At 42.7% G+C, this 24,120-nt stretch overlaps 2 protein-coding genes across 3 annotated transcripts in view; both read right to left on the reverse strand.

Moving 5' to 3' along the window:
- LOC149320914 (proline-rich transmembrane protein 1-like) overlaps positions 1–11,679 on the reverse strand; it is a 36,046-nt gene extending 24,367 nt beyond the window's left edge. For both annotated transcript variants that reach the window (XM_089506214.1, XM_089506205.1), the window contains exon 1: positions 11,496–11,679. In XM_089506214.1, coding sequence (XP_089362340.1) covers positions 11,496–11,514 — 19 coding nt within the window. In that variant the 5' untranslated portion in view covers positions 11,515–11,679. The remainder of the gene's footprint in view (positions 1–11,495) is intronic.
- Positions 11,680–14,618: 2,939 nt separating this feature from the next.
- Positions 14,619–24,120, reverse strand: part of LOC149320915 (carnitine O-acetyltransferase-like) — a 56,735-nt gene continuing 47,233 nt past the window's right edge. Inside the window, exons 12-14 of the mRNA XM_089504705.1 lie at positions 22,846–22,908; positions 17,034–17,171; positions 14,619–15,167 (exon numbers count right to left, since the gene is read on the reverse strand). Of these exons, the coding sequence (XP_089360831.1) occupies positions 14,940–15,167; positions 17,034–17,171; positions 22,846–22,908 (429 nt within the window). The 3' untranslated portion in view covers positions 14,619–14,939. The remainder of the gene's footprint in view (positions 15,168–17,033; positions 17,172–22,845; positions 22,909–24,120) is intronic.

Here is a 24,120-nt window from a genome sequence, read left to right on the forward strand (position 1 = left end):
GACCCCAAGGGCCAGCCAGTTCAACCCCCTGACATGCAGGAATCCACAATCCCGACAGGAAATTATCCAGCCTCTGTTTAAAAACCTCCAAAGAAGGAGTTTCTACCACTCTTCAAGGCAGCGTTTAGCATTGTCGAACAGCTCTGTCAGACGTTCTTTCTAAAATTGAGGTGGAATCTCATTTCCTGTAGCTTGAATCCATTTCTCCATGTTCTAGTCCGCAGAGAAGCAGAAAACAAGCTTGCTCCATCCTCAATAGGACATCCCTTCAAGTGTTTAGACATGGTGATCATGGCTGTTAGCCTTCTTTTCTCCGGGCTAAACATAGCCAGCTCCCTAGCTGCTCTTCATAGTTTCCAGACCCTTCACCATTTTGGTCGTCCTCCTCTGGACATGCTCCAGCTTATCTCATATACTTTATTGCTTTTGGCCAATGGCCATTGCAATGCTCCAGCTTATCAACATCCTTCTTGAATAGTGGTGACCAGAACTGGATACAGTATTCCAGGTGAGGCCTGACCAAAGCAAAATAGAGTTGAACTATTACTTACCGCAGTCTAGACACTACACTCCTACTGATACAGCCTACAATCATACTGGCTTTTTAAACTGCAGTATCACACTGTGGACTCATGTTCAATTTGTGGTCTGTTAGGACTTCTATAGATCCCTTTCACATGTACCGTTATCAAGCCAGGTGTTCCTCATCATATATCTCTGCATTTCATTTTCTTCTGCCTAAATGTAGCAACTTGCATTTCTCCCTGTTGAAGTTCATTTTGTTAGCTCTGGCCCAGCTATCTAATCTGTTCTGAACAAACAGAAATCCACCAAACAGTGATACCTTTATTGGCCAACCAAAATGCACAATATACTTGTTGCAAGCTTTCGAAGCTCCACAGGCTTCTTTATCAGGCAAGATATTACATACCAAGCATGAGAAAAATTAGAGCTGTTTGTAAGATGCCTGCATTTTGTTGTTTTTGTCCTTACTGACATCTCTAATTTTTCTCTTGTTTGGTATATAACATTTTGCCTGATGAACAAGTCAGTGGAACTTCAAAGGCCTGCAACAAGTACATTGTGCATTTTGGTTGGCCAATAAAGGTATAATTGTTTGGTGGATTTTTGTTTGAATTTACTAAGCGGCCAACACAGCTTACCCCCTGCATGTTTTCTGTTCTGTACAAGATAGATAGACAAAAAGTCAGATAGAGGGAATACTTTTCCTCCCTTGAAATTACCTGGATTTCCTAATATCTGATATCCTAATGGGGGATATCAGTGAATCAATAGTTAATTTCTAACACGAAAGATTGGGGGATTCAACTTGAAATTGAAAAGTAAATCTGTTGAGCAGGAAAGACACACAACAACATTTTTTCCAGTTTGAGGCAAAGTTGGAAAAGATGCTTCCCCAGGTCAAGATACATAGTTCCCAAAGCTGGCTAAAGTATCCTCAAACAGGAAGTCACACAAATATTGTTCTCCGCCCCAGCAGTAAAAATGCAACCCCCCCAATAAATGCAATTACTAACAGTTTTGCAACATTCTAAGCCATTTTCCAAGACTGCTGCCCGACTCTGCTTAATAGCAGAGATGCTCCCTTTGACATGTCTTCTACGTGTGTTCAAGGCATTTGGACTGCAAACCTGATCAAATCATAAGGGCCACGAAGACTCGAGCCCAGGATTTTTTGTCAACCTAAGAGAAGACATCTAAATGACGCCCTACTTCCTTTCCCTAGATAGTACAAACATAATTGCACATTCACAGTTTGCTGTCCCAGAATTCGCCATCTGATGCATCTGCTTCACTCAGCTTAATGACAGGCCTGGCCTGAAGGATCTCTAACCACCGGTTATGTGCTGTACATTTTTGTCCAGTCGTCTTTTTGTGTGTGTGCGTGTGCAAAAAGTGGTTCTGTGCAGCTTGACTCAGGAGGTTTTGTTTTTTTGCAAAAGGTGCCCCACTTTGAAAAAACTTTTCAATCTGAAGCCTTTTGGCACACCTTTTCCCGTTTTGACCAGTATTCAGAGTCTTTCTTTTCATACCTTTGTCCTCTTCTCCCCCAGTTTTATCCTTTATCTACTGCCCTATACATGGGAGAAGGACAGCTTCACAAAACACACACAAGAGTAGACAAACCTACACAGAACTATACACTAATCACTTGATAGTGGATGTTGTTGTTTCCCATCAAACTGGGTTCACTTCATGGCAACTATGAATGAGAGACCTCAAAGATCCTTTGAGGGAGACAATATTAAGGAAGGTGAAAGGGATTGTGGAAATAGTCAAACTGACATAGAGGAAACAAGAAAAAAAGTGCAAGGACCCAACAGTTGGAGGCAAAAAAACTTACACAAGCAGCAAGTAAAAGGGACCCATGGTCTGCGATGTCTCTACACTAATGCACAGAGCATGGGAAATAAGCAAGATGAACTCGAACTCCTAGTACAACAAAGCAAATATGATATAATAGGCATCACTGAAACCTGGTGGGATGAGTCTCATGATCGGAATGTGGAAATAGAGGGGTATAACCTTATTAAGAGAAATAGGCCAAACAGGAAAGGAGGAAGAATAGCACTATATGTCAGAGATATTTACACCAGTGAAGAGAACCAGGACATCAATACTGGCAGCCAGGTGGAGAGCATATGGATAAAAATTAAAGGGGAGGGAAACAACAAGGATATTATTGTGGGAGTCTACTACAGACCCCCAAGTCAGACTGAGGAATTGGATGATGCCTTTCTAGAACAGATGACCACACACTCAGAAAGGAGAGATGTAGTAGTGATGGGCGACTTCAACTATCCTGATATTTGCTGGAAGTCAAACTCAGCAAAATCCTCAAGGTCTAGCAAATTCCTCACTTGCCTGGAAGACAATTTCATGGTCCAAAAGGTGGAAGAGGCAACAAGGGGGTCAGCTATTTTAGATCTGATCCTAACCAACAAGGATGACTTGGTTAATGGGGTGCAAGTGGTGGGATCATTAGGTGGAAGTGACCATGTTCTCCTGGAGTTTGTTATACAATGGAAAGGAGAAGCCAGGCAGTCAAACACGCATTCTAGACTTTAGGAGAGCGGATTTCAGTAAACTTAGAGAAGTATTGAGGGTGATCCCGTGGTCAGAAATACTAAAAGGGAAGGGAGTTCAGGACGGATGGGAATTTCTCAAAAGGGAGATACTGAAGGCACAATTTCAAACAGTTCCAGTGAGAAAGAAAAACGGGAGGTGTCTCAAGAAACCAGGATGGATGACTAAGGAACTTTCAACCGAGCTAAGTTTGAAACGGAGCATGTATAAGAAATGGAAAAGGGGGGAAATCACGAAAAAGGAATTCAAACAAATAGCAGGCATTTGTAGGGGTAAAGTCAGAAAAGCTAAAGCGCAGAATGAACTCAGGCTTGCTAGAGAGGTTAAAGACAACAAAAAGGGCTTTTTTGGATATGTTCGCAGCAGAAGTAAGAAGAAGGAAATGGTAGGGCCACTGCGTGGAGAAGATGGCAAAATGTTAACAGGGGACAGAGAAAAGGCAGAATTACTCAACACCTTCTTTGCCTCAGTCTTCTCAGAAAAGGCAAAGGAAACTCAACCTGAGGATAATGGAGCAGAGGACAGAATAGGGGAATTTCAGCACAGAACAAGTAAAGAGATAGTAGAGGAACACCTTGTTAATCTAAATGAATTTAAGTCTCCAGGACCAGATGAACTCCATCCAAGGGTATTAAAAGAACTGGCAAATGTAATATCAGAGCCATTGGCAATAATCTTTGAAAACTCCTGGAGAACAGGAGAGATCCCAGCAGACAGGAGGAGGGCAAACGTTGTCCCCATCTTCAAAAAGGGGAAGAAAGAGGATCCCAACAATTATCGTCCAGTTAGTCTGACATCAGTTCTAGGAAAATTTCTGGAGCAGATCATTAAACAGAGAGTCTGTGAACATCTAGAAGGCAATGCCATAATCACAAAAAGTCAACATGGGTTTCAGAGAAACAAGTCATGCCAGACAAATCTAATCTCTTTCTTTGATAAAATTACCAGCTTGGTAGATGAAGGGAATGCTGTGGATATAGTATATCTTGATTTCAGTAAGGCCTTTGACAAGGTTTCCCATGATATTCTTGCAAACAAGCTTGTAAAATGTGGACTAGACAAGGCAACTGTTACATGGATTTGTAACTGGTTGACCAGCCGAACCCAAAGGGTGCTCAACAATGGCTCCTTTTCATCCTGGATAGAAGTGACCAGTGGGGTCCCACACGGCTCTGTCCTGGGCCCAGTGCTATTCAAGATCTTTATCAATGACCTGGATGACAGAATTGGGAGCATACTCATCAAATTTGCAGATGACACCAAATTAGGGGGAATAGCTAATACCCCAGAGGACAGGATCAAGATTCAAAATGACCTGAATAGACTAGAAAGCTGGGCCAAAGCTAACAAAATGAAATTCAACACAGAGAAATGTAAGGTATTGCACTTAGGGCGGAAAAATAAAATGCACAGATATAGGATGGGTGACACCTGGCTGAATGAAACTACGTGTGAAAGAGATCTAGGAGTCCAAGTAGACCACAAGTTGAACATGAGTCAACAGTGTGATGCGGCAGCTAAAAAGGCCAATGCAATTTTAGGCTGCATCAATAAAAGTATAGTGTCATTTTAGGCTGCATCAATAAAAGTATAGTGTCTAGATCAAGAGAAGTAATAGTGCCACTGTATTCTGCTTTGGTCAGGCCCCACCTAGAATATTGTGTCCAGTTCTGGGCGCCACAATTCAAAAAGGACATTGAGAAACTGGAGCATGTCCAAAGGAGGGCGACAAAAATGGTGAAGGGTCTGGAAACCATGTCCTATGAGGAACGACTTAGGGAGCTGGGGATGTTTAGCTTGGAGAAAAGAAGGTTAAGGGGTGATATGATAGCGCTATTTAAATATTTGAAGGGATGTCATATTGAGGAGGGAACAAGCTTGTTTTCTGCTGCTCCAGAGAACAGAACCCGGAACAATGGATGCAAGCTACAGGAAAAGAGATTCCACTTCAACATTAGGAGGAACTTCCTGACAGTAAGGGCTGTTCGACAGTGGAATGCACTTCCTCAGAGGGTGATAGAGTCTCCTTCCTTGGAGGTCTTTAAATAGAGGCTGGATGGCCATCTGTCAGGGATGCTTTGATTTGGATTTCCTGCATGGCAGGGGGTTGGACTGGATGGCCCTAGTGGTCTCTTCCAACTCTATGATTCTATGATTCTATGATTCTAAGTTGGCAGCATGAGCTTTCATAGAATTCAGGGGCTCGACAGACTGCCCCAAAGGGGCAGCAGGACGCCATCCTTTTCCTAGCTGGATTGGAGCCACGGCAACCTCATGTCTTTGCCCCAATCTGGCCTTTCAAGGGTGCACATACGCTAAGATGTGGTCCAGCGTATCCCTAGGTACCACAGACCTCCAATAAACATGGACCCCATTGCTCTCCAAAGTAGGCCACCCCTCCGGAGGGAGAATGAAATTCTGCTACTGTTTTTTTTAGGTCACCTTGCTTGTGTCTGCTTGCTTTCTATTTATAGAGAGAAAAGGATGAAGTGCTTGGGGAGAAAAAGAGCGGGGCACAAAGGGTGTGTGGGTAGGTGAATGGGTGAGTGGCTAAAAAAGGCACTGTAATATATATATAATAACAGGGTAGGCTTGTAAGGATGGCTTCAGAAGACAAGAGAGACCAGACTGATCCAAATCTCAGCCCATGCCTGGATTTGGTTCACAGCTGCTGGCCCAAGTCATATACGTTCCACAATTGTTCCGAGTGAAAAAAAAGGGATTCCAACAATTCTGACAAAAGATTATAGGGGAAATAGGGCATAAAGGCATGCAAGCAGATAAACAATATGTGACACAAAACAAAAGAAACAATTGAAAAATGACATTTTAAATAAGTCCGTTGATTTCTGCTAGAATGTTAAGTGTGTGATTGAGTATATCACATGAAAATCAAATGGGGTATAAGAAGTGCTTAACTTTGCCAAAATGATGCCCTTTATGGGGCCTAAATTATGCCATTTGTACAAGACTTTTCCTAAACACTCAGAGGCACTTCCCTTTTATTTCCCTCTATAACCTTTGCAGTAGCAACTCAACCGTTTTAGTTTCGTGGATTCCAATTAGTAAAAGCCTTTAGCAGCCACTTAAAATGTTACTGCATGTCACTTGTAGGTAGTATACAGAGAAAGGATCTGTAGCTTCCAGCTGGTTGAGGTGAAGATGCCCAATTTTATTTCCTCTCTGCTTTTTCAGAGGCCGAGGAGGTTAACACCAAGCTTAATCACAGGAGCAGAAATAATAAAAATAAATGTGCTACAGGATCACAAGATAATTTGTTAAAGATACAGCCGGAGCTCCATATCCACAGATTCTTTAGCCATAGTTTCAACCATCTACAGCTTGAAAATATTATGGGTAATATAAAATATATATTCCAAAAAGCACACCTTGATTTTGCCATTTTATATAACAGGCACCATTTTACATTGCTATTGTATATAATGGGACTTGAGCATGCAGAGCATCCATTGGATGTCCTGGGGGAAAAAAGCCCAGCCAACATCAAAGGCCTACTGTATATGGCTTTTGTCGGTGGGTATGATATTATAGGCCAGCCCTACCAGTTATCCAGGCAATTTTTAAATGCTGAATTTAAATGTGAATTTAAATGCTGAATTTTAAATGTGGACTGTTTTAAATTGTATATATATCCTATTTGTCCTTTTAAACTATTGTGTGTTTTAAGGTAATTGATGTGTTTTAATTGGTTATGTGAATTGTTGATTTGTTCTTGTTCCCTGCCTCAATCCATGAGGCTGATGATGATGATGATTGCCTGAAGCAGCAGATGCCAGGAGATAATAGAGGCAGCCTCCAGGCTGTTCCACCTGGATGCCACAACTCTTTCCTTCTGCCACACAACATGTTTCCCATCCCCTAAACTAGCCTGGGGCCTATCCACACTACAAAATTATAGTGCTATTTTACACTTTAACTGTCAAGGCAACATCCTGTTGGCTCCTGGGAATTGTACTTTGGTGAGGGACTGTAACACTCTGGGTGAGAATTCTACATGCCCCAGCATTGAGCCACAGTAGTTAAAGTGATGTCAAAGTGCATTAATTCTGCAGTGTCGATGCAACCTAACTGAGCAAAATAAGTTGTAGCATAAACTTCCATATGCTGGGTCTACTTCCTCAGATGCATGGAGTGAACTGATTCCTAGAAAATGTTGTCCTCTGTCCAATTCAACCAGTGGAATAGGCTGCTTTCAGAGTGGTGGAGTTTCTTTCTTTGGCAGTTTTCAAACAGAGTCTGGATGGCTATCTGTCGGGAGTGCTTGGACTGGGTATTCCTGCATGGCAGAGGGTTGGACTAGATGACCCTTGAGGTCTCTTATGATTCTATGTTTCAGTTTATGTACAGGCTGCAAAAATTGGGAGGGGAACAACCCTGGTGATATTTATATAAGAAACAGAACTTCAAATGAATTGAGTTCTGAGGTACTGGATGGATATATGGGTGCTTCATATAAATGTTTTGGACTACAACAACTTTAATTTCTCATGATCACCCATGCTACATAGGACTGGTAGGAGCTGTCGACCAAAACCCTTCACCATTTTGATGGCCCTCCTCTGGAGATGCTCCAGTTTCTCAAGATCCTTTTTGAATTGTGGTTCCCAGAACTGGACACAGTATTCCAGGTGAGGCCTGACCAAGGCAGAATAGAGTGGCACTATTACTTTCCTTACTCTAGACATTATTCTTCTATTGATACAGCCTAAAATCACATTGGCCTTTTTAGCTGCCATATCACATTGTTGACTCATGTTCAACTTGTGGTTTACTAGGACTCCTAGATCACTTCCTTGCATATTCCATTTTCTGACAACACACTCCTATGCCCAACAGAGGTACAATGAAAGAGAAACAATCTAATATACTATAGCAAGCATTAAAGTATCTTTAGCAACTCCCTAAATACCCACCCCAGCCCTTCTATATATTAGGGTCTGACAACTGGCAGGAGTTGGGGGACTGTATTGATTTCCCTGGCCCCATAGGACTTTGGAATAAGGCTGCCAGACTGAAAACTGGAGAGGGCTGCTATACCTTTAGTGGTTGTGTAGGAGAGGGAATTTCAGTAGGTGTTGCTTGTCACACAACCAAGTAACAAGCAACATCTGCTGAAATTCCCTCTTCTACACAACCATTGAAGTGACAGGACTTGCCAGTTTTCATTCTGATCAGGTCATTCTACTCCAAGGTCCTACTGGAGCAATCCTACCTTGAAGGGTTACCTCTATACTCTTTTTTAATGTTCATATTTTCAAAATGAAAAATGAGAGGGGAGTTTGTGGACTGCATGTGGCCTATAGGCATGCTATTCCCACAATACCTGTTCTACACCCTCATTTGTTGTTGTGTGCTTTCAAGTCATATATGACTTTGTATGACCCTAAGATGAATCTAAAATGGCATTTTCTTGGCAAGATTTGTTCAGATGGGAGATTACCATTTCCATCTTCTGAGTCTGAGATGTGACTTACCCAAAGTCACCTAGTGGGTTTCCATGCATGGTTGAGCAGGGATTCGAACTCTGGTCTCCAGAGTCATAGTCTAACCACTACACCTTGCTGTCTGCTACATCTTCATTTGTTGTTGTGTGCCTTCAAGTCGTTTCCAACATATGGAGACCCTAAGGTGAACCTATCATGGGGTTTTCTTGGCAAGATTTGTTCAAATGAGGTTTGCCATTGCCTCTTTCTGAGGCTGAGAGAGTGTCACTTGTCCAGAATCACCCAGTGGGTTTCATGGCTGAGCTGGAAATTGAATTCTGTTCTCCAGAGTCCAAGTCCAACGTTCAAACCACTCTGCCACTCTGGCTCGTCATAGTAAAACACATTTATTTATCGTTCTGGTGCCACAAGACTCTTAGGACTAACATACCATTCTGAACGCAGCTGATCTCAGCAGATTTAAGAAACTAAGTAGCCCTCATTAGTACTTGGATGGAAGGCTATCAGGCTATACTAAGGATCACCATGTATGGTTAGGAGAGACTCATGCCTGAAACTCTGGGCAGCTCCAGGCAACCTTGCTGCCAGATTTGATAATGCTGGCCTCGATGGACCAAGGATTCAGTAGAAGGCAAGCTTTCTGTGTTGCTACTGTATTCTAGTACTCACAATACATTAATTCCAGGACACATGGGGTCTCAAATCTGATTGTTAGTCCCAACTAGAGCAGACCTATTGAATCAACTGCTTTTCCCAGTGTGTTGACTCATCCTTCAACAATTGCCTCAGCAGGCCCACTCTAGGTGATACTAACCAACAGGATTCCAGTCATAGATATCTATATACCTCTGGCGCATCACACTGCGTAGTGGTTTGAGTGTTGGACTATGACTCTGGAGACCAGGGTTCGATTTCCTGCTCAGCCGTGGAAACCCATTGGTTGACCTCAGGCAAGTGACATGCTCTCAGCCTCAGGGGAAGGCAATGGCAAACCTCCTCTGAACAAAATTGGCCAAGAAAATCCCATGGCAGGGTCATCATAAGTCAGAAATGACTTGAAGGCAGACAACATCACTAGGTGACCTACCTTGCTGTGTTGTTGCTTGCCTTCAAGTCGTTCCTGACATATGGTGACCCTAAGGCAGTGGTTCCCAAACACTGGTTCTCCAGCTGTTTTGGACTTCAGTTCCCAGAAGTCCCTGCCAGCTTGGTCAAGAGTCAGGAATTCTGGGAGCTGAAGTCCAAAACATCTGGAGAACCAAAATTTGGGAAACATTGCCCTAAGGCAAAGCTGTCATGTGGTTTTCTTGGCAAGATTTGTCCAAAGGAGGTTTGCCATTGCCTTCCTCTGAGGCTGAGAGTGTGTGATTTGCTTAAGATTACCTAAGTTACCTTAGGTCTGCCATTAGTTGGAAATGACTTGAAGGCACAAAAGACACAACATCAACAAAATCCCACACAAACAGACCACAGCGCCCAGTTCCCATCACATCAGTTGTCATCTGCTTCACAACCTAAGACACACCATCTCTCCCTCCCTGACACCATCCCAGAGACAGAAAGAGAGAGGCAGACAGACTCTCTGGAGCTCCAAGTCAGACACGTAGCCTTTGATGCAATCTTTGATGCGGCAGCATAAATAGAAGCGGCTCCATTTGTCAAGTCGCATCAGATCAGCCACATAGTCATTCCTCAGCCTCACGCCTGCCCGGTCCTGTCTACGGTTTCACACTCTGCATGACACACAGCGACACAGAATGGATGACATCACCAAGGGAAGCATACACACACATACAGACACACACTTACCCAGACACAGTGCCTTTGCTACCCAGAAAAGTCTGACACCTTTCACACATGGGAATGTGGCCTCACACTCATATGCACACACATGCCAGCGACCTGCGTGAAAATAGTCAATAACACCCCAGTCCTCTGATACAACCACTCTCCTCCTTTTTGTTCGGACACAAACCCAGAAATGTGTACGAATGCATGCGTGAACTCAAAGGTCTACTAGGGCCGGCCTTGCTGTTAGGCAGAGTGAGGCAGCTGCCTCAGGCAAGGGTCTTTGACTGCCTTGAAAGGGCAACACAGTGTTCATGATGAACATTTGCTATTTATATTTTGTTTTCCCCCCGATAGGAATGGGATTTTCTGCTTGGTGTACCAGAATAATTTGACATGCACTAGACCCAATGCACCTTGCTTCAGGGAGAGAGGGCGGAGGATAGGTGAGTGGGCGGCCATTTGCTGCTCTGCCTCAGGCCGCTCAATAGCCTGGGTCAGCCTTGGTTGACATTTTGGACATTTCTCAATTTTTTTAAAATCAAGCAGCTCTTTGAGATACATCCTCTCACCTGCCTTTTCCACACTGTTTCAAAACACAACGCCGGCAATTTAACCAGCAACATATATGCGCAGCACATATGACCGACCCCTCTATGGTCATGCACACATTTCTCATATAGATTTCTAGCCCTGATGTCTTTCCTTTTTTTCCATCTCCATCCAGAAGCTGCCTCTAAGGAAAGCAGCACACATGCAACCTGCTCCACACTGTTTTGTGGATTTAACATGCACCGTATTAATGCAACTGCCTCCTGACATCTCGCTTTTTTCTTGTCTCCACAGCACATGCATGTATGTATGCACACACACACACACACCCCTCTGCAATTTCCTGACAAGAAAACACAAAACCTGGTACAGAAATAGTATGCACGTAAAGAAAAAAGATATTGAAAGGACATGATTTCAAATCCCCTTCATATGTAGCAGAGCAGATAGGACCATTTCTCCCCAAAATACACAAGCCTGTGCAAGCAATGGGCGACAACAGTGTGCCCACCTCTACAGACACTGCACACATACATAACCAAGGCAATCCTTCATCCCCATCCTCATTCATCCTTCCTTCACCTGTTTTTTCTGAAGACATCTCTGCTGCGGCTCTCAGTGTGGCTTTTCCCACCGAGCGTGCAGTAGGAGGATTTGCAAAGAGACCCAGCAAGGGTCCAACAAACCTCCCGCCTTGCCTTGCCTTGCCTCTCCTGTCTCCCTCTCTTCTCTCTCTTTCTCTGCCTCCCTCCCAGAACAAGCCACGCGGTTCTGGCTTTACTGCGAAAAGAGATGCTCTTCCCAATGGTGGGGGGAGATTAAAGGGATAGCATGCAGATCCTTAGCTACCCTTTGAATGCAACACATAATTTCTTGCTCTGGGTGCATCTACACTGCAGCAATGATGCACTTTGACAAAATCCTAGGATTTGTAGTTTTGTGAGCCACCAACACTCCTAGGCCGAGGTGAAATGCCTTCTGGAACTGTACATCCCAGGATCCCATAAGATCAAGCAACAACACTTAATACTGCATTCCAGATGCTGCCTCAGGGGTTTACACTGTAGAAATAACCCAGTTGGACATGGCGTTAACTGCCATGGCTTAATGGTATGGTATTCTAGGATTTGTAGTTTGTTGTGGCACTAGAGCTCTCAGAGAGAGGAAGGCTAAAGATCTCACAAAACTCCATAGCACTGTTATTTCAACCGTGTAGATGTACCCAAAGTCTCTTTCTCAATCTTCTTCCTCACACATACTTTTTTTAAAATTAAATTTTATTAGACACATAATGTACAGCTACATTAGAAGTTTAGTACCGTTTTCCCACCCTCCCCTCCCCTCCCCGTTTTACATGCAATATTTATGTAACTGCATTACATTTGTAATTATTGTTGTTGTAGGTAAGTTCTATTCTTGCATTCTTTTCTTCTTTTTACTTTGTCTGTTTAACACCAGAGAGTTGTGGTATTTACACTACTCTGTATTTTTTACTGTTTGATGTTCCTTTAAAATTCTTTAGCTTCAGTAATCCCTGAAGAGGTAACTCTCGGTTTATTATTCAGATAATGGGTTTCCTTAATCAATTGTTATACACACATACACTTTTCTAAGATGCCTTTAAATAGCAGCTTCTCTCTTCAGCCTGCATAGAGGACAGGGATGGGAATCATGTGCTCCATCAGATGATGCTGGACTGAACCTCTCAGCATTCTGCACCACTGTTTATGCTGGCTAGGGCTGCTAAGAGTAGGGATGTAAAGAATATTCAAAAATATTTGAGCAGTGGTCGAAAAATATCTTTCTCAAGGGTTGTCCAAGGACATTAGGTTGGTTCCCTCTCTTTCCAGTGGGCAGCGAAAACAGTGCCGTTCTGCATATCCTTTAACATTGTAGTTTCGGTTTGTTGCCACTGTGTAACGGATGCCCATCGTGGTAGCCCCTAGATGAATATGGATGATGTGAAACTAGTTGATTCACCAGGGTTCAAATCCCCACTTGGCCATGGAAATCCACTGGGTGATCATGGGCAAGTCACATTCTCTCAACCTTAGAGAAAAGCAAAGACAAACCCCCTCTGAACAAATCTTGCCACATGATAGGAACGCCTTAGGATCACCTTAAGTCCAAAATGACTTGCAGGCACACAGTAGCAACGAAAGACTATTTGCAAAGACCTAAGTTGCAGCATTATTTTTTAGTCACATTGTACTACTACATTGTACTACTACGCAGCACTGCCTTTTCAGACTGTCCTTCATAACCCTACTTGCACATTTTTTGTTTCTGCTTTGGCTGCAGTCACCAGAGGTTCAAATCTGAACTCACACTGACATCTAACTTCATCTCATGACATGGGCCTCATGGTTACACACACACTTCCAATTGCGCAAGAGCATACAATATACAATAGTTTTGTTGTTTTTATGGGCCATCAAGTTGGATTTGACTTATGGAAACCTCCAAGTGACCCTGCTCACATCTAGCAAACCCAGGATCATGCTTCCCTTGATTGAATCCATCTGTCTGTAATGTCTTCCTCTTTTCCTACAGCCTTAACTTTACAGGGCTTTATTTTCTTTTCCGGTGAGTCATGTCATCTCATGATATTCAAAATATGATAGCCTCGCTTTAGTCATTTTGGCTTCTATTAAGAATTCAGGCTTGATTTGCTCTTTGACTCATACATTCACCTCACCCATAGCTATTCTCAACCACATTTCAAATGAGTTAATTTTTCCCTTTTCTTCATTGTCTAGCCTTCATGTCCCTTACACAGAAATAAGAGATACAATGCCATTTGATGATCCTGGCTTTGATACTCAATGAGATATCTTTACACTTGAGGATCTTATCTATGGGTTTGTTATTTTATCGCGTGGTTCCTTCTCAGCCTCCCTTCCAAATCTTAGTTTTCTACTGATTTCTTCACTACAGTCTCCATTTTGATTTATGAGTGACTCAAAGTATATTAAATGTTAACTATCTGGATGTCTTCATCTCCCACTTTGAAGGTAAGTGAATCTTCTGTGGTCACTATTTTTTGTTTTCTCAGTATTTTGGGGTCCCCCCCCTCACAGCTGTAATGCCCTAAAAAAAGGTCTGTTGCAATTTTAAAACTTGTACTTCTCCAACACACAGTAGCAACTCTTAAAAACACGCAAGTCAGGAAAACTCTTTCACAATTAGAGCTGTTTTGCATTATCAAATGAACTTATTTTGATACCCATCTTGAGGCAGGTACTAATATTTTCTTACCTCACTGGTATCCTAAGAACTTCGAGGCACAAAATCACGTTTCCAACTGAGGCTGCATCTACATTGTAAAATTAATGCACCTTGACATTGCTTTAATTGCCGTGGTTCAGTGCTATAGAATTCCAGGATTTGTAGTTTTGTGAGACATTTAGCCTTCTTGGTCAGAGAGCCCTGGTGCCACAACTAATGACAAATCCCACAATTCCATAGGATGGAGACATGATAGTTAAAGCAATGCCCAAGTGCATTAATTCTGCAGTGTGGCAGCAGCCCTAGAAATAAAGGAAACTGATGCTGAAAAAGGCAGGGATTTGTTCAAGGTAGCCCCATGAGTCTACAGGCAACTGATGTCAACATCAACCTGATATTGTCCAACTTGGTCTGTATGCCTCCCCTGTTGTTATTCAGTCATTGCAAAACACACAACCCAAGACTTTTTTCCTGCAAGAATCTTTATTTTATTTTATTCCACCTGACAATAAATTAGATCTGGTTTCGAATTAAGACCATGTAAAAAACAAAACAGGACTGCTTCCCTGTCAGTTCCCCTGTGTATGTTACAAAGGGGATTTATGGGTAAGGAGTGTCATCAGGAATGTTTGAAGGACACCTGGGTAACTAGCTTTGGCAAAAAAGAAAGGGAGTGTGAAAATCTGGGGACTGAGTCCTACCAAATGATAGGTGACAAGTATAGTCATAAGGCAGAGCAAAATACTCCATAAGCCGCAGCTGAGCCTGAGGTTAGGAAGTGGTTATATGGAGTGATTCTCAAGATTGCTTCTCATGGTTTCTTCCTCCAAAGTTCCCCAGCAAGGCCCCCACATCATCCAGGGCCTTCTGGAGGTTTCCAGCCAGATGCTCAGCATTGGTCTCCTGGCAGCAATTGAAAGCGGTAACAGCAAAGTTAACATGAGCTGGGAGTGGGTTGTAGCAGACAGCATAGCCGTCGGGCACTAGTGGCCCATAGCACATCACACAATCCGTGCGGGCAGCTACCTGAAAGGGAAGAGAAAGAGGGATCCATAGACCATTAAAAGCATATACAGGATGCTTTTCTGTAAACCCAGAAAGATGAACATCTACCCTAATTATTAGCAATGGTGTTACAGGTTGAGTCTCCCTTATCAGGCATTCTGAAATCTGAAATGCTTCAAAATCCAAAACACTTTTTAATAGGTGGCTGAGATAGTGACCCCCAATGCTTTCTGATGGTCCAGTGTACACCAACGTTGTTTAATGCACAAAATTTTTGAAAATATTGTGTATAACATTACTTTCAGGCAGTGTAGTAGTCTGAGTGCTGGACTAGAATCATACAATCATAGAGTTGGAAGAGACCACAAGGGCCATCCAGTCCAACCCCTGCATTCCCAACAGATGGCCATCCAGCCTCTGTTTAAAAACCTCCAACGATATTGGGGGAATATTAACTAGGATATTGGGAAACCAGGCTTTGAATCCCAGCTCAGCCATGTAAACCCACTGGGTGAACTTGGGCAAGTTCCACTCTCTCAGCCTCAGAGGATGGCAGTGGTAAACCCTCTTGAAGAAACTTGCCAAGAAAGCCCTATGAAAGCTTCGTCTTAGGGTCTCCTTAAGTCAGGAATGACTTGAAGGCACACAACAACAAACAACAAATGTGTATAAGGTCTATACAAAAACAAAATGAATTTTGCTTTTAGATGTAGATCCTATCTCCAAGGAATTTTGCTTTTAGATGTAGATCCTATCTCCAAATATGCCAAAATCCAAAAAAATAAAATCTAAAATCTAAAATACTTCTGGTTCGATGTATTTTGGATAAAGGTGACTCAATCTGTATTAAAAATAACACCATTAAAAATAATATACCACAAAGACTACAGAAATATGTGAATCAGCTAGCGTTACTAGTTGGTAAATGCCAGCAACAACAGCAATACCAAGTAGATACAGAGTTCTGGTTTTATTATTATTTTTAAACAACTCCCTCCTAGCATTTGCAGGATTGTGAGAATAATGAGCAAAAGGCTTTTTGTGCCAGGTTCCTTGAAGGACACATTAGAAGTATCAACATGTAGATCTCTTGAGAACAGCATTCTGCAATCAAGGTGCCAGCACTGATATGACCCTTTTACAGACACTCACAAATTCTAACTAGAGGCACAAATGCAGAAAGTTTGGGGGACAACATTCCTCCTAGTGTCACCAGTAAAAGCTACACCATTACATTTTCTGCTGATCAGCAGCCACAAATGTAATCCCCAAGTGTTGGTAAATCTGTTTCCAGTTTGTGCTTCCTGTATTTTCAGCATTTTTCCAGCTTTTGGGGGGAGGAAAATGGAGTGTACAAATGGGGAAACCACCACACTTTCATGTGGTCTTGAGCTGTTTTGGGCCACTTTCTGAACATTGCGACATCTTCCACAATATGTATTTTTTTAAAAACAGGAAGAGTTTTGAGGTGAGGGAAGTACATGTTTAGGAGGTCAAAGAAAGTAGTTGGTGGTTACAGGCAACCCAAAAGCCACACTTTCCCTACTCATGGTTTAAAAATGACTTGTTATAAGCAGTTTTAAGTAATCAGAGGATACTTAAGGGACACTGGGCCATTTAAGAAAAAGCAATGCCTATGTAAAGTTGCATTGTTTCAGTCTACAGCTTTGAAAAGTTATTTCTAGATTACAGTTCTCCAAATCCCATAATCTTCCAACACCTGCTGGGAGATGATATGATCTATAGTCCAAAACCTGGGGAATTCTGGGGTTTGTCATCCCTGCCCCCAATAAAAAAGAGAGTAAATTTCTTAAGTTCTGACACCATCGTGCTACAAAAGAACAAACTGGTCCTGAAGGGCAAACTGAGGATCTTAGCTGTTTGTACCTGTCCAGTGGAGAGTTTCCAGTAAGAGGCTACAGCATAGGAAGTGTCCATAAAAAGCTCAGGCACACGGAAGCCATCAGCTATAGCCTCAAGTTTCAGTCCCAGCAAATGGCGGTCAATTCCTTGCCCATTCAGAGCCTACAAAAGATCATATAAAAGGAGATTAAATACCATCATGATAAGGTGGAGGGTGGGGGGAATTAAAACCCCCATTTTAAAAGCTTAGAATGTTTCTTAGCCCTGACTGCAGATCTTCTAAGCACTACTACATACGAAAAGGATCTTGGTATTACTATTGCTCATAAATTGAACATGTGATTCTGCAGCAAAGAAGGTGAATGCTATTTTAGCCTGCATTAATATAGCTTCCAAGTCAAGGGAAGTAGTAGTATTTTGCACTGGTCAGGTCTCCTCTGCAGTACTGCATTCAGTTTTGGGCACTTATAGAGTCATAGAATCACAGAGTTGGAAGGCACCACAAGAAACTACACTTCATTTTAAGAAGGTTATAGACAAGTTGGAGTAGCTTCAGAGAAGGGCAACAAGGATGATAAGAGGTATGGAGAACAAAACACATAAGGAGAGGCTGAAGGAGCTGGGCATGTTCAGCTTGGTGAAGGCTAGTGACATGAAGACACTCTTTAAATAACTCAAGGGCTGTCACAAAGAGGAGGGGACAGCTGCTCCAAGGGGTAGGACCAGGTCTAATGGTTTGAAGTTACAGGAGGGTAGATTTTGACTGAACATGAGAAGGACCATCTGGACAGTAAGAGTGGTTCAACAATGGAACCAACGGGCTAGAGAAGTGGTGAGGTCTCCTTCTCTGGATGTCTTTAGAAAGAGGCTGGATAGCCACTTGCTGAGGATGCTGTAGTTGGAGATCTGCATTGACCAGGAGGTTTGATTTAATGGCCCATGATCTCCCTTCCAATTCTATGATCCCATGATTCTATGACCCTGTTGCGTGTCCTAACATCTTGTGAAGTTAGGCTGGTATGTACACATAACATGGCTCTCAGTAGCAACACCCCAAGTGTGGAACTCCCTAACCAGGAACATTCAGTTGGCTCCTTTTCTTTTGAGTTTCTAAGTGGGCAGCTAAAAAATTGTTTTTTAGGATTGTTTTTAGACTGTTTTAAAAAGTTTTTAAAGAGTACTTCAGCGTGTTTGTAAAACATTTTGTATCTGTACTGTTTTAATTGCTTTCATTTGTTCATTGCCTCAGGAGCCCTTTTGGTCTAGGAGGTGATATAGAAATATCTAGAATAAATAAATAATCTAGCTTCCCCTGAAGTGTTATATGCTATTTCTTTGCTTTTAACTGGATTTTAATTAGATTTTTGCAAGTATGAAAAAGAAAAAAGGAGGAGGGGAATATATAGGATATGAACATGGGCAAGGCATATATATTGATGGCCATATTTCTAAAATACATTATCTGGAAGATGACCTTTACAAAATACATGTCCATGCACAACTAAAGGAGTAAGCTCTTCTGAATGATAGATGGTGAATGTTTATCTTTCCAACCCTGGAGCAAAAATCTTTCAGCAACAGTTAAGAGCGCACCAGATCCATCTTCAGTTAAATACCACAACACAGGGATAAAAGAACATGTGTGTATAAATGCCAAAGGTTATTCTAATGCAAAACTAAAACCACCTTGCATCCCATTCTAGGAGAAAGGCAGGATATAAATCCTGGAAATAAACAAATAAATAATACATTGTTAAATATCCAACTAGAAAGGGTGAAAAATGTCTGAACTATATCATATACCACAAGCAAGCATTATCATCACCAATGTTTAGCTAAAGTATAGTTCTACGGATACTGTGGGGTGCTAAAAAACACACAAATAAATGAATCCTATAGCAAACTAAGCCTGAACTCTCACTAGAAGTTAGGATGACTAAACTGGGACTGTTGTACTTTAGGATGAGAAGAGATGACTCACTAGAGAAGACAATAGTGCTTGGCAAGGTAGAAGAGGAAGCCTGCATTCCAGATGGATAGACTGAATAAAGGAAGCCATGGCCCTGAGCCTGCAGGAGCTGAGCAGCCTGGTTGATGATGTGGTCATTTGGAGGTTTTCCATTTATAGGGTCACCATAAGACACACTGCTAGAAAGGTTTGCAATTATGGTCTCACCTATTTGGATCATAGAATTGGAAGAGACCACAAGCAAAGGTAACTCGGCCACAGTTAATAGTAACAAATAATAATAATAATAATAATAATAATAATAATAATAATAATAATATTTCACATCTCTCCCAAGGATCGAAGCAGGATTACATCATTAAAAGAATACAGAAAATTCAGAAAACAATCTATAAAATACTAATACTGAATTACACATTCGTATTAGTTCCTTAAAATCTAATCATCAAATGGTTATACAATCATAATCAGGGATGGAGCATTAACCATAATCTCTTATACAAAATCTGGTCGATAAACCCGCTGGAAGAGATCTGTCTTAAGTGCCTTCTTAAAGGCATCTAAGGTGGTAATAAGACAGATCTCTTCCAGTAGACTGTTCCACAATTTAGGGGCTGTGGCAGTAAATGCTCTATAGGAAGTTGTGGATAATCAAGTATTATAATATTCCAACAAATTTTTCCCGGATGTTCTAAGTGTACAGGGCAGATTATGCAGGGAGAGGCGTTCCCACAAGTAACTCGGGCCCAAGCCATGTAGGGCTTTAAAAGTAATAGCCATCACCTTGTATTGCACCCGGAAGCTGATTGGGAGCCAGTGAAGAGATTTTAGCCCTGGTGTAATATGGTCAAACCTAGGTGTACCGGTGACCAATCTGGATGCAGCATTTTGAATCAGTTGAAGCTTCTGAACTTGGTACAAGGGTGGCCACAAGTAGAGCACATTACAGAAATCTAGACGAGAGATTACCAGTGCATGTACCATTGCTTCAAGGTCCTTTAGGTCCAGGTAGGGGCGCAGTTGGTGTATCAACCAAAGTTGGTACCAAGCACTCCTGGTCATCGCATCCACTTGGGATGACAACTGTAGCAATGAGTCCAGGAGTACTCCCAAACTACGAACTTCATCCTTTAGGGGAGTGTGACCCCATCCAGGGCAGGTTGACTAATCTCCATCATCAGATGTGGGGTACCTATCGCAAGTACTTCCGTTTTCTCTGGATTCAACATGAGTTTGTTTTCCCTCTTCCAGCCCATTACTGACCCCAGACAGGCATCCAGAGGAAAGAAGTCATCCTTTGTCACTGTAACAGTCAGAGACATAGAGAAGTAGATTTGGGTGTCACCAGCGTACTGATAACACCATGTCTCCAGATGATCCCACCCAGTGGCTTCATGTAAATGTTAAACAGCATGGGGGACAGAATGGCGCCTTGAGGGACACCTGATATCAACTCTCTTTTAGAAGAGCAACTGTCCCCCAGCATCACCATCTGAGATCTGCCCGAGAGGTAAGAATGGAACCACCGCAAAGCAGAGCCTCCAATTCTCAACAACCTCAGGTGTTCCAGAAGGAAACCATGGTCAATGGTATCGAAGGCCGCTGAGATGTCCAAGAGCACCAACAGGGTCATACTTTCCCTGTCAATACCCAGATGGTGATCATTGACTAAGGCGACCATGGCAGTCTCCGTACCCCACCCTGAAGCTAGTTTGAAATGGGTCCAGATAATCGGACAAACAATTTCTTTCTTTAAAAAACCCAAATAACTGTATCCAGTGTACCTGAAACATCTCTCTTTGCTGAATCAGATTTAGTTTTAGATCTAAAGAAATTTTAAATATTGATGTCAGGGGCAGTTTTCCACTGGTTGATTTGTACAGGACAATCTCTTTGTTCCACTCACTTCTAATATGCAATTAAGAAATTAAGAACAGGCCTCAGGAGTGGAAGGAGGACTAATAGAAGAGTGCTATAAATAAATAAATAAATAAATAAATACTCAATCTGCTTTGCCTTCAGTCATAGAATCATGGAGCTGGAAGGCATCACAAGGGCCATCCAGACCAACCCCCTGCCATGAAAGAATACACAACCACAGCACACTTGAAAAATGCCCATCCAACCTCTGTTTAAGTACAGTGTAGGGTGTGATATACGCAGCTTTTAGCATACGCTGAAAGCTGCACCGGAAGAAGCCTTGGCGCACCCCGGAAGGGGTAATAGTCCCTGCGTCTGTGGTCACAGGCTGCGCCACAGGCACAAGCCCCATTATTTCTAATGGGGCTCAAGCATACATGGAATTCCCCTTATGGGGGGGGAGTGTTCGGAATGGATCCCCACGTAAGGGAAGGACCCACTGTATCTCCAGAGAAGGCAAGTTATCAATTTCAATGTAGTCTATTGCATGGTCTAACAGCTTACAGTAAAAATGTTTTTTTCTAATGTCAAACTGTGGCGTTGTGGTTTGAGTGTTGGACCATGACTCTAGAGACCAAGGTTCTTGTCCCAGCTTGGCCATGAAACCCACTGGGGTAACCTTGGGCAAGTCCCATGCTTTCAGCCTTGGGGGAAGGCAATGGCAAACCTCTTCTGAACAATTCTTGCTAAGAAAACCCCATGATAGGGCTGCTGTAAGTCGAAAACAGCTTGAAGGCACACAACAAGAACAAAAACAGCAGCAGCAGCAAAGCCAGATCCTTCTTCAACTCTCCTTTAAGACTTGTCTACATTTGCCATAATATTCTGACTTGAAATTCACCCCTTACTTTGCTGTCAATAGACAGCTGCCTTCCCATGCTGCCTGGTGCTGCTGCTGAGGTCAGAATGAGGCACAAAGGCTTAAAACACACAGGCAAAAAAAGCATCTTCTAGCTACTTTGGGGGCATGTCATGCAGACAATGCATGCCCTGGATCAACCAGAAGCCACACCAGGGCTACCTAAGGCAGCCTCGGGCCACCCATTCGGGACCGTAGCAGCAGTCCGGGCAGTTGGCACAGTCCCCTAGTGATTGATGGACAATCGTGACCTCTGGTCACTCTATCAGGTCTATCTGCTTGACCTCCCCATGAGTGATTTGTGCCCAACACTGGGTGTTGGGTGACCAACTGGGAATGCGAGTGAAAAGGCATCTGCCCACTATTGCTCAAAACCCAAGAGAGCCTGCAGTAAAAGATTAGTTTTAAAAATGGAGGTTAAGAGGAAGAAACCCCAAAATGGATGCAGGCATTGTAAAGACAGTCCGGACCCGATTCTGGGTTTTGGCCCTGCATCATGTAAGCAGGATGCAAAGAACCTGGGGAGAACTAGGATTAAAGCAATCCATGTAGACAAGGCCTCAGACAGTCATTCCCAACAAGAACTCTTCTGTATTTTTAAAGAAACCTCCAACTCTGTGATCATTTAATGACCTGGCAGATTTCCTTTTTCACTTCCTTCAGAATGATGCAAGCTTTCCAGAGCTCCGACACCAACAACCTCCTTGACAATCAGTGCTCCCTTCCTGCTATATCCACCCTTTGGATTGCTGAAGCACTTTCTTACGAGTAGGCTCTATCCCTGCTATCTTTTTGGCAGCAAATAAAGACGTTTTTGTGCTGCCAGCCCTTTTCAAGATGATAAGGGCTCGGTTTTAAATGTATGCAATTTAAATTTTAAGTTTGTGTTTTAACACGTTACATTTTAATTTATAATTGTTTTAACTCATAAAATTGTTTAATTGTTTTTTTTTAATTTTATATTTATATTTTTGTACTGTTTTTAACTTGTATTGTTTTTAAGTTGTTGTTCGCTGCCTTGAGTCTCTATATTGGGAAAAATACGGGATATAAGAAAAGAAGGAGGAGGAGGAGGAGGTGGTAATTACCTGCTCTGTGAGGGTGCTGTGAACCTCAGCTGCTTGTTTCAGCAGGGACAGTCTTTCTGGAGCCTAGTTCAGAGAGAAGGAAGAAAAAGATTACAGATGCCCCAGAGACATTACAAATCACACTGGATTGCAAGAAGCCCCAAATCAACGTGCAATAAGGAAATTACAAGACAAAAGTGACAGAACATTATTAACATGCTCAGAGAAGTCTTAAGGGTGAACGTGGGCAATTCAAGTTTAAGTAGCCTCTAGTTCACCATCTGTTTTTGGATTAGAACTTCTCACTATTGGCTATTCTGGCTAGGGCTGATGTCATGTACAGTTCAAATCTCTGGAGGGCCACAGTTATCCATTTCTGCCTTTGGTAGGCTGTATTGTCTGTACCAAGGCCATTCTAAAACGCTTTGCCACTTGAGTTGGAAGGTAAGATGGGACCCCTGCCCAGTGCAATTCCACAAACTGAAGGTTGGTGGCTGCATTTTACTTCCCGTGTGGATACCAAAATTCATGGATTCTCAAGGCCCACGATATACAATCGTGTAGTAAAAGGGTGTCCTTTAAAATGGCAAAATTACGGTTTGCTTTTTGGATTGTGTGTGTGTGTTGGAACATTTTCAAGCTTTGGATGGTTGAATCTGTGGATGAAGAATCCATGGATACGGAGGGTTGGCTGTTGTTTGTAATAGGACTGTATTAACGGACCGTGAGCTATCTTAAAGAGGTGCAGGCAGGCCATGTGAAATACAGAGCTCTGTTCTCTGACACTTTGGCATCATTCCCTGCTCCTCAGCATTCAGTGGTGTCACTAGGATTGGTATCACCCACATGACTGCACTCCACGCTAGCCAGAAGATGGGGTGACAGACATTGTGGGAATTGGGGAGCCCCCATATATACACATCACACCACATAACCTACCCGTCAAAAGTTCAGGTTCTCTAAACGCAAGAGCACACACTTGGCCTCAGAGAAGCCCCCCACAACCCCCTTCCCTCCACCTTCTTGGCTTGCTAGGCCACTGTTACTCATGGGATGCTGCCCTTGGGGATACATAGTTGGTCCAGCCAGGGTGAGGAGGTTGGGTGTAGAGAATCCTCCTCCTCTTCCTCCTCCTCCTGAGCAAGAGCAGCCATGGTAGGAGATGGTGGGGGCAAAGGTAGCAGAGTCCAGCACAGAGGTGCCTCAGCACTTGCCCCCAGCACTGCAGCTCCCACCAACCTAGATGAGGTCTCCTTGGAGCACTGTCAATGTTGTCACCACCCCAGTGCTACAATC

This window comes from Sceloporus occidentalis, unplaced genomic scaffold (genome assembly GCF_023333645.1).
Source record: "Sceloporus occidentalis isolate IW3139 unplaced genomic scaffold, rSceOcc1.0.p SCAF_1, whole genome shotgun sequence".
In the NCBI taxonomy this organism is placed as follows: Eukaryota; Metazoa; Chordata; class Lepidosauria; order Squamata; family Phrynosomatidae; genus Sceloporus; species Sceloporus occidentalis.